General features: G+C 34.0%; 1 protein-coding gene across 1 annotated transcript; it reads left to right on the top strand.

Annotated features, from left to right (window-relative positions):
- Positions 1-807: 807 nt before the first annotated feature.
- LOC129003343 (C-type mannose receptor 2-like) lies at positions 808-10,761 on the top strand. The gene is made up of 3 exons (XM_054431636.1): positions 808-906; positions 8,453-8,573; positions 10,496-10,761. The coding sequence occupies exons 1-3, from the start codon at positions 808-810 to the stop codon at positions 10,759-10,761; spliced, it is 486 nt and encodes a 161-aa protein (XP_054287611.1).
- Positions 10,762-11,322: the final 561 nt, after the last annotated feature.

Here is an 11,322-nt window from a genome sequence, read left to right as displayed (position 1 = left end):
ACGTAGTATGATAGCTGGAGATGTGTGTTACCCTACTACTAATGCACAAAAATTTAAATGTAATAATTACATTAAATATTTTGTTTGTTTATTATAATTTGTGATGAAGTGTCTGTTTCCGCACTACTAATGTACAAAATTGAAATGTAGTAATCACTTTGAGTACTATCTGTGATAATTATAATACGTGATAAAATGTTTGTTTCCACACTACTAATGTACAAAATGTAAATGTACAATCACTTTCAATAACATATTTTAAATATTTAATGTGACGGGTGGGAATGTCCCATTTCCCCACTACAGTACTAATTCATGAAATTTAAATATAGTAACCACTTTAAATACTATCTTTGATAATTAGTTGTATGAATTACTATTGTTTCCCACTACTACTTCACAAAACTAAAATGATTATTTTTATAAATGTAATAATAAAATGCTTACATTTATCAATACTATTAAACGTAGTTTGAAATGTGATATTTAATAATCTTAGTTCACTTCTAATAATGGTTCACACTTATAATGAAAAGAAAAATTGTTATTTAATAATAAAATACTTACAATTATTATTGTGATGATCCAATGATGACACAAATCGCGAACTCGTGATGGATAAATTACTCAATTTAATAGAGTCACGAATACGTCTAATCACTGTGGTAGCTGGGAGCAGACTGGATAGTGGATAGAGATTGACGGGGGAGCGTGAGACGAGCGACTTGTTGCTATGCGGAGAAAAAAACTGGTCTCTGATTGGTCAAAATAAGCTAACATCCTATTGGTGGTAAATAAGTGTGCGCTATGTTGAGAACAAAGAATACAAGGGAGGAGCGGGGGGCCGCTTGGAGCGCAGGTGTTGGGGAGCAGCTGCGGCTGACAGTGAGTGATGGTGTAGGGAGGGTTGGCTTGGAGACCTCCCACGATGCGTAGGGTGGTTCCAGACAACAAAGGATGACCTTGAACCTGCCCGAGGGTGGTAGGGGTTAGCGACGGGGGAGGGGGGGCGGCGTCGGGGGTGGCGTCGGGGTGGGGGTGGGGCGGTGTCGGGGGCGGGGGCGGCGTCGTGTGACGTCAGCCGCTCACTGCCGCTCAAGCCACTCACTCCCGCCGGAGCCGCTAAATTCCTCTACTCACAAGCTGTCGTAAAAATTACTTCACACATAGTCATAAACACATACGAAAACATTTATAATTACAAATCATGTACACGCGCGTGAGGCCGGCCAAGGACAAAACCATACTGCGGGGTTTGATAAAAGTGTAGGTTAGCCGATGCCTACTTGATGGTGTTGACCTTGGGGGAGGGGAATCAGCTGTTTATCTCCTCTATTGTTCTGTAGTTTTGTCACTCTGTCAAATAAAATGTTTGATCCAAAATTAAACTTCTCGTTCAAACTATCATTTGGGGAATTTTTGATTGCTTTGTAAATTTCAAAGGTTTCGAGAACGTTCATTTTGTTACCTTTATTACATTTGTGTAATATCTCTAAATTATCTATGCAACTGTTGACATTGTGATTTTCGTTCATTAGGTGTTCTGCAAACTTCGATTTTTGTGTTTGCAATTTAGGCTTGGGAAGGTGTTCTACATACCTTTTTCGAAATGAACGACCTGATTGACCTATATATACTTTGGGACAATCGTTGCATGATAATCTGTACACACCGGATGTTTCAAGGCTGTTACTATTATCAGGAGGGGATGTGTTCAATTGTTGTTCTAGTTTATTGGTAGTCTTACATGCCAGAATGATGTTTTGTTTTTTTAATTCATTTTTCAAGGTGAAATGTAGTGTTGTTTGTTATTGCCAAATTCAATGGATGCGAATTTAGAATTAGGTTAATCTGGAGACTTTTTGTTCTTCTGTTTATTAATTATCTTATCTATATTGCTGCTTGAGTAACCGTTATTTACTGCTATGTATTTTAGAATTGTGTACTCAATGTTGTAATCTTCTTGGGTCATTGGCACCTTTAAGAGTCTATTCGCAAAGCTATTATATGCGGCAATTTTATGAGATTGCGGATGATTTGAAGTGGCATGAATAGTATGGTCGGTGGTTGTGGGTTTCCTGTAAATTCTGTATATAAGTTTATTGTTGTTTTTGATTAATGATAGATCAAGGAAGTTGATAGTGTTTCTGTTCAGTCTCCAAGGTGAATTGTAGATTATTATGTAGGCCTATACTGTTCAAATAATTATTGAACAAGTTTAACAGTCTCACATTTCTATTGAATATAACAATAGTGTCGTCAACATACCTTTTATAGAATTTAATTTTACTAGCAAATTTGTTATTTTTGGAGAAAATATGTTCATTTTCAAAACTGTTGAGGTAAATTTCGGAAATAATACTAGACAGTGGAGAGCCCATAGCTAACCCTTCTCCCTGTAGATAGAATTTTCCGTTGAAGGAAAAGTAATTTTGTTCCAAAACTATTTTAAGCAAACTAATTAACTCATTTATGGCATCGGCTTCAAGTTCAGAGTAAGTTAGCAGGTTGTTTTTTGTAATTTCAAGAGTTCTCTGAACTGGGATATTTGTGTACAGGTTTACTATGTCTAGTGAGGCTAGGGTGTGTCTATTTTCTATCTTCATATTTTTAGTGAAATCAATCAACTCTAGGCTATTTTTAAGACTGTGGTTGTTGTTCAATTTTATGTTCTATGTTGCTCCAATGAGACCTTTAGTAAATTTTACCACTGCACCATCATACAAAATATCAAAAACACTAGACAGGATACTTCGGAGCAACATAAAATTGAACAACAACCACAGTCTTAAAAATAGCTTACAGCTGATTGATTTCAAATCATCCGCAATTTTATAAAATGGCCGCATATAATAGCTTTGTGAATAGACTCTTAAAGGTGCCAATGACCCAAGAAGATTACAACATTGAGTACACAATTCTAAAATACATAGCAGTAAATAATGGTTACTCAAGCAGCATTATAGATAAGATAATTAATAAACAGAAGAACAAAAAGTCTCCAGATGAAACTAATTCTAAATTCGTATCCATTGAATTTGGCAATAATCTACATTCCACCTTAAAAAATGAAATGAAAAACAAAACATCATTCTGGCATGTAAAACTACCAATTAACTAGAACAACGATTGAACACATCCCCTCCTGATAATAGTAACAGCATTGAAACACCTGGCGTGTACAGATTATCATGCAACGATTGTCCCAAAGTATATATAGGTCAATCAGGTCGTTCATTTCGAAAAAGGTATGTAGAACACCTTCCCAAGCCTAAATTGCAAACACAAAAATCGAAGTTTGCAGAACACCTAATGAACGAAAATCACAATGTCAACAGTTGCATAGATAATTTAGAGATATTACACAAATGTAATAAAGGTAACAAAATGAACGTTCTCGAAACCTTTGAAATTTACAAAGCAATCAAAAATTCCCCAAATGATAGTTTGAACGAGAAGTTTAATTTTGGATCAAACATTTTATTTGACAGAGTGACAAAACTACAGAACAATAGAGGAGATAAACAGCTGATTCCCCTCCCCCAAGGTCAACACCATCAAGTAGGCATCGGCTAACCTACACTTTTATCAAACCCCGCAGTATGGTTTTGTCCTTGGCCGGCCTCACGCGCGTGTACATGATTTGTAATTATAAATGTTTTCGTATGTGTTTATGACTATGTGTGAAGTAATTTTTACGACAGCTTGTGCAAGAGAATATGTTTCACATATGACGACTGAAGAGAAGATTTGAAAATGTGATTTTAACCCCGAAACTATAGTCATCCACGACAATAGAGGACTGATTGACGACAGGTTAGTAACCTCATTTTATGTCAATAAATCAATCCTAGAGGCAAATTATGTATAAATTCACATATTCATTTATTTAAACTATAAGATATTTAGTTGAAATAAAAGTGATATTTTGCCTACATCAGCGCCTCCAAACGTAACCACAACTGAACACACGCCAAACATCTTTGTATATTTCATAAAAGGATGGTTAGTCTGATTGCAGTATCCTAGGTCAATGATGACGTTGTGTTCAATCTATGTCATCCATCTGTATATCTTTAGATAAAACCCGTCTGAGGTTGTGGTGGCAATTTAAAATCGTGATTCCTGATGATTCTTGATCTTCTTTTTTATGACATCTATATTTCCGGGCCTAATTCAAACAAAGTTTAAGCAGTGATATATTAATTGTTAACAAAAAGCTACCAAGTTGAATTAAAACATGTAAAAATAGTCATTTTCCTAATCTTTCCTCAAAACGCTGAGCAGTAAAATAATTTGCATATCCTCTTAGCGAATTTCCCATATAGGGAATAAGCTATTACCGTAGTACTCATAAAAGACCTGGACCCGAGACCGATTTACTTTTTCGTTTTGAGGGCCCTAGAGGCCAAAAACACCATCCGTTCAAATGAATATATATATATATTTATATATTAATATATATATATATATATATATATATATATATATATATATATTATATATATATTTATATATGTGTCCGTTAGCGCAATAACTCGAGCAAAAGTCATCCGATTTTGATGAAATTTGGTACAAACATGTAAACCTACGTTTATTCGAACGAGTTCGCGAACCAGCATGATCGAACTATGGGAACAGGGGTTATAGAGGGTTTTATAGGGTAAAAATTTGTTTTTCCCATATTTGACCCTAAAAACATAACATTTAGCAACTTCTTTTCAAACCATTTTGTAGAGCTTAAAAAAACAAATAATTTGGTATGTTGAAGTGTTATTATGCGCCTAATGGCTACGGAGAAAATTAAAAAAATTGTAAATTTAAAATTCCCATGTTATTCTTATGGATAAAATTGTAAACTGTTGTAGGTTGCTTGTTTATGAGCATATTTTGATCAAATTTGGAAAAGGCATTCATTTCATACGAAACTATTAATATTTAAAAAAAAAACGACTTTTTACCCTCCCTGTTGCAGCAAACCTAATTACTCGTTAAACTAATGCTATTTAAATAGGGAATTAATGTGATATTTTTAAGGAGACATTTTAGTCTAAATCTAATCAGGCAAATGGAAATTCGCTTAGTCTGCAGGTTTGCTGTGGCGGGGGTATTTTTAAGACTCGTGTACAGAGCCTTGACTCGTATACATCAATGGTATTATACTTATCTCGGTGGTCTAATTATCACTACTAATCTTACTTATTTCCTATAATCAATGACAAATCAGAGTAAATAAAATAACTTCATAGTTCTATTGAGTATTTTTATATTTAACCAGCTGTTAGTTAAAACAAATTATATTTCACTAAAACAAACCGAAGGTTACAAAGATTACTTAAAAAAATAATTTTAACATCCTAGTATTTTACTATGTATATTTAATTAATCTGTCATCCTCTTACCGAAGAATTGAACGTATCAATGATTAGCATTACACATACCTAGTATAAATAAGTCAACCCTAAGTATGTCTTATAATTTTTATCCAAATTCTGAATTTGTGTCACAAACGCTGAATGTTTACAGCTGTTATGTTAAGCAAATTATACCAAAAGCTAGTTTAGAATGTTAGCGTCGGCTTCTAGACTTTTCAAAAATTAAAACTTTATTTCTAAAAAACTGGGGCCCTAAACTAAAATTATCTTCGACATTCCCTAGTTCTCAAACTTATCTTTCTTTCAACACAAAAATCATGAAAATCCGTCGAGTGGTTGATTCAGAATCGTGAAATAAAAAAAACCCTGTCACGTTTTAATATATTATATGATATAAATTCCGGCTTTGCGTCTGTGGTTTACTTTAAAAAATATTTCAAACTACTCCCATATCTGTATATAGTTGTAAACAAAGGGAATTGAGTTTTATCTAATGTCAACAGATAGCGCCACCGTTCCCAAACTTTAGCTCTTAACTGTACTTAAGTGATGCCCTTTCTTAATATGTTGAGACGTATTTGCACATCTACGTGAAAATACCTTTAATTTGGCACCTCAAACGTTAAAATCCGTCAAGCCGTTATCGAGTTATGACTGTGAAAAGAAAACTTATTGCGTATTAATATATAGATGTCTTTAAGTTTGTTTTCAGTGTTCATGATTTGAGAAGCTTTCCAAAACAAGGGCTGATCAAAAGTAACTACACTAAAAAAAAAAAAACTATAGTTGTATGCTAATTTGTTAAGGTATGTTAGTGTAGAAAAGATACAACTCATGTCTCCCGCTGCCATATCAATTTTAGGAAGAAATAAAATGGAAGATTTCCCTGGGATTTTAAATGCATTATCTGCATAGCTCCAGACCAACTTAGACCTGGTTTTTCTTCTTGAGATCTGCCACAATGGACAGAGTTTATTAAGCGGATTATTTGGTAATTTTAGAAGTTTACAGAATAATATGTTTCCCAACATGGTTTTGGAAGGTTTGTATTCCAAAATGTCAACTTTTTGATGACAATATCACCAACATTATCCCCTTTCACAGTAGGGTAGATCGTGTTTTGGAGTAATTGCCGCAATCATACCCATACCATGAACGGAAGCCTATTCTTACCGTCCAAAATACAAATATTATGATCCACATTGCCTGCTGCTAGCAAAAGGGTTGTGTCTTCAGCAACATTAAAAGAAGTGCAAGCACCTGAAACCGCTGTGTTTTTTTTTTCAAATTTAGATACTTCAGCGTATGATGAACAAAATCCAAGATTGTGTAGAACGTCAATAAGTCACCTTGATCTATAATTATGATGAAGCTGAACAGACAGACCAATTTGTAAATGACATAGTAATGCTCTAGGGTGGATAGATTGCATGATGGACTGACACACAGAACCAATTTTATTTTCCAACAAACAATTTAGATAACAGCAATTTTGATCTATTAGGAATGAAATTCAATGCATTTTCAACTGTTAGTTTATGGGTACTCATCGACTCATTTTGTATTGATTGGTAAGGGTTTTGTTTTGACGTCACTTTTTATTATTTTTGCAGCAGCTTCTATTAACTGAATTTTCTGCAACTCAATATCACGAGAATGTGATGTATTTTTATGGTAACATCGAAGAATACCATTAGTTGTATCATGTAACGTTACTATGTCTGATTTCCCTACACTACTAGATATTATAATGTTTTCTCCATAGAATTCCAAAAGCTTTATCTTCATGTACTTACGATCATGAGCACGGCTCTTTCCACCCTGAAGATATTTTCCCATTTTAGAAATTGAAGAAGATGGTCCCCAAAACCATCTGCTCTTCATAATTTTTCGTCAAAAGATTCATAAGTACGAAGAAATACCTGATACTGTTCTTCATTAGCTAGCCGCCCTTTTTCTGAAGAGTTCTTGTTAGTGCAGTATTCTTTTGGAATATTTCTCCAACTACTAAAATTGGTACTGCATAATTGATGATAGACACAACCGGCAGACACAAGGTTTTCTGAGCAGTATGCCAACCTGCTGCGTACATTAAATGACCACTCATCAGAGCGTTGTTCACAGCATTTTTTTATGGCTCCAACAAACTGTGTGGTTGTTACTCTCACATGTTCAGTCTTTGGCTTATGATTGGATAAGAAGGCCACCAAATTTCCACAAAACAAACAGCGAGTAGTAATTGAAACCGGGCCATCAATCAAGCGCACAATTTTCCTTTTTACTTCTTCAAAGCTACCCTTTGGTTTTAAAATGCCAATATTCTTTTTATCCGTAAATGTTTTTCGACACCAATACATGAACACTTTCACCAGAAGTTGCAAATACATTGCTTTTGCGGAATCGGCTTGCTTCATTTATGCTATTTGCCCCCTTTTGTGAAAGATTTACAGTGTATCCTACAATATATAATTTCTGATTACATATCACACACACATCAACAATGTCATCGTCAACTTCCATGATTATTTATCCTACATATCAATAAAATAACAAAATAGCTAATATACAAAAAAAAAGGAAACAAAATAAATGAATCTTAAACTTATATGCTAAGTTAGATTTTGAGTTGCGGTCTTTAACACAATGTCCACCATTTTTAAAATGATTTATTGGTGGTTTTCCGTGGTCGGAATTTGTCTGATTTTGGATATGTTATAAAGCAGTAACGTATAAGTATAAAACACACTTTTGCCATTTTTCCACGGATAAAGATATATTAACTGTAGTTTTCCTGGACTAAAAGTGCTTTCCAGATTTATTTACAACAATATCATCCACGGAAAAGAGTTAGTAGGGTCTCTGAATTTGGTCATCAACAAAACTATGGAGTAAATACAGTACTAAGCGTTAACTATTTACCAACACTTTAACATTGGTATTGAAATAAAAACTTGTTTTTCACTTTAGCATTCGAAATATTAATTATATTATTTGTCAAGCAACAATATTATGAACGTAATAAAAGGATGATTTTGTTTCTACAAGGAAGATGGTTTTAATTGTTTATTTATTTCTAGGTCACATGGCAAGAAGCAAGTGACAACTGCCAAGCTAAGGGACACAAACTAGCTGTTGTATACAATCAAGAACAGCAGAAAAAGTTTGAAGAAGCCGTTACAAGATATACAATAAGTTTGGGTGAGATAAAAATGCTATTTTTTTTTTTTTTTTTTTATTAGTAGTGTTGATTGTAAAACCTAGTCTAGCAGTTATTCTCTGTATACACTAACTTGGCGTCTGAACCCTTGACTACCTGCGGACGGACCGGGGCCGTCCCTTGCTCGTCCACTGTTGAGCAGCTGTTTCTATAATTAGTCACCTAGTAGCACCTTCACTGCAATTATGAACTTTTTTGTGCGGGACGGAATTTTAATTTTTTTCCTGCACAATCAAAAAGTTCATGAAATTTTAAGAAAAGCGGTACTAAACTTGACCATATTCCGTTAAGTTAACCTTAAGTTTAAATTATTTTAAATTATTCATATTATGAATACCGTTGATATTGTTATATCTTTAAACCAACCCCCATGTCTTCCGGGAAATGAGTGATTCACGTCCTAAGACCTCTGACGAGCCACGACGATTCTGACGTGGGATATCACCATTAGATTAATCGCGTATTGGGTATTGAAATGCTATTGATGAAATATGTATAATCTGCCGAAAAACTACGGTAGGCCCATCGTAGGCCTACACTTTATACAGACATTTAATTAGCTTAAAAACATTTACTCAACACATGCACTTGATTCTGTAATTTTTAATCGACAATTGACATATCCTTAGAAACATAATGATTGAATGATTAATTTTAAGTTTCATTTGACCCGTAGAAAATGACGCAATTTTGACACTTCAAGCCAAATGCTACTTTCGCTCGCATTTACGATTATTTTTTTTACCATTTAACACATAACATTACGTATACTAACTTACGGAGGGAAACGTACGGTTTAAAAGTGTTTCACGTTTACAATAATCTTAAATGTGATTGGTTAGATCTACTCAATGAAACATATGAATTAGGTTGTGACAAACTACATAACCTCAACACGTTTTACATGTTTTTACTTGTTAAACTTTATTCCCCTAACAATATTAGGAAATTTAAATATATAAATCACTATTCCTTTTTTGTGTTTGCAGATTCGCGGTGCACGTCTGATTCAATTAATAATAATTCATACATAACGATATTGTTTTATTTCTGCAGTTTTATTTCTATCCCTAATAAATTTTCTATTCCTCAGTAGCTACTGTACATATAGAGCCTGTAGCACAGACAATATAATACTTTAATGTTTATTCCATTGTCTGTGCCTGTAGGTTCAACAAACATAATAAGAATATGGTCAAGTTTGGTATCATTTTACTTATTTATTCATGGACTTTTTGCTCGTACAGATAAAAATGTAAAATTCCGCCCCGCAAAAAAAAGTAATAAGTGCAGTGGGGGTGCGACTAGGTGACTAATTAAGAAAACAGCTGCTCAAGAAGTGAGCGAGCAAGGGACGGTCCCGGCCCGGTCGCAGGTAGTCAAGGGTCCAGACGCCAAGTTAGTGTATACAGAGAATACATATGACTAATAACTTATTTAGCTTTGTAGCGAAATATAAAACAATACTTTAAATGTGGTATCATAAATTTGATGTTTTTACTACCCGCCCCTTTTAACATATTCTCTCGGCAATCTTTCAGGTATTGAATATTCAGTAATATTCGTCAAGTTTTTACTAGCACGGGAACCTAGTTTTATTCATTGATCACAGTAAGCGATCTGTATACGAGTACACTATAAACATCACGATGATCGGTAAACATAGATCTATCAATAATTATAAACAATTTCAGGTAGAAAGATAGACTAGGTAAATGAAAATGTATATTTAATTTAAGTGAATAGAACAAAATAGGCACTGATTGTGGACTCTTCTTTCACAGTCTAGCCAAAAAACGAGTTTTGATCCAAAATGCAATCATAAAACTTTACCTCCGTACCTATTTAGTTCCATGATAAACGTTATACTACAATCATGGTCTATCCCTACAATTTGTTCCAGGCTCTCGCAACGCGGAACTGTGGATTGGTTTAACATCTGAAGACAGAAAGTTTAAGTGGATGGATGGAACTGAGCTGGAGCTGCCTGATTGGTTGCCTGGAGAGCCTAACATTATGGGAGGAATTGAGGAGGTCTGTGTGGAAGCCATTCCAGAAGAGAGCAACCGACCTCTTTGGCCCGGCGGCAAACCGTATCAGTGGAACGACGGCTACTGCGGTGAGAAGCAGCGGTATTTCTGCGAAGAAGAAATCCCCAATCGTTATTAAAATTTGAAATCGTGTTTTTACTATTTCAATGTTGTAATAACTTATAAAAGATGAAGACGTAATTTATTAAATGTATTGATCATAACAATAAATAGTAGTTTTTCATTATTTGTGTGAGTTAATTTTATGTATAACACGAAATGTTTCTTTATAATCTTTGATCCTATGTTTATGTGCACATGTGGGATATTTTTAACGATTTTGAAATAATTTTGAAAATATACATAACATATCAACGTTACAAATATTTTTGCAAATTTCCCGCTGTGAATTTGCTTTAGTTTGAATAGTGCTTCTTTACAGCTTAATCTGTAATTGAACTATTCCGACTATTCCAGCGGTTGTATGTTTTATTTTAATGTTCTGTCCATTGCTAAGAATATATTTTAACAGTCTTACACGTTTTTGTTTTGATAAAGAAGTGAATAAATTGTTGTATATTATAAAGAAATAACATGTACTCAGGATAGTTTTTTTCCTTGCGAAAACTACTATACTATTCAATTTATTTATACTATTCAATATCCACGTTTTCAAAACCTATGAAGTGATGTAGTTGGT

The sequence above is a fragment of the Macrosteles quadrilineatus genome, unplaced genomic scaffold (assembly GCF_028750875.1).
Source record: "Macrosteles quadrilineatus isolate MER2022 unplaced genomic scaffold, UCM_ALF_1.0 Scaffold_9__3_contigs__length_116548681, whole genome shotgun sequence".
Lineage (NCBI taxonomy): Eukaryota > Metazoa > Arthropoda > Insecta > Hemiptera > Cicadellidae > Macrosteles > Macrosteles quadrilineatus.
This window is presented reverse-complemented; position numbering and strand designations above follow the sequence as displayed.

Excerpts from the sequence above, each read along its gene's own strand:
- LOC129003343 (XM_054431636.1), top strand. The coding sequence starts at position 808 with ATGTTGAGAACAAAGAATACAAGGGAGGAGCGGGGGGCCGCTTGGAGC. Across the intron at positions 907-8,452 it reads TGAGTGATGGTGTAGGGAGG|GTCACATGGCAAGAAGCAAG; the intron begins GTTGGCTTGGAG and ends ATTTATTTCTAG. Across the intron at positions 8,574-10,495 it reads AAGATATACAATAAGTTTGG|GCTCTCGCAACGCGGAACTG; the intron begins GTGAGATAAAAA and ends AATTTGTTCCAG.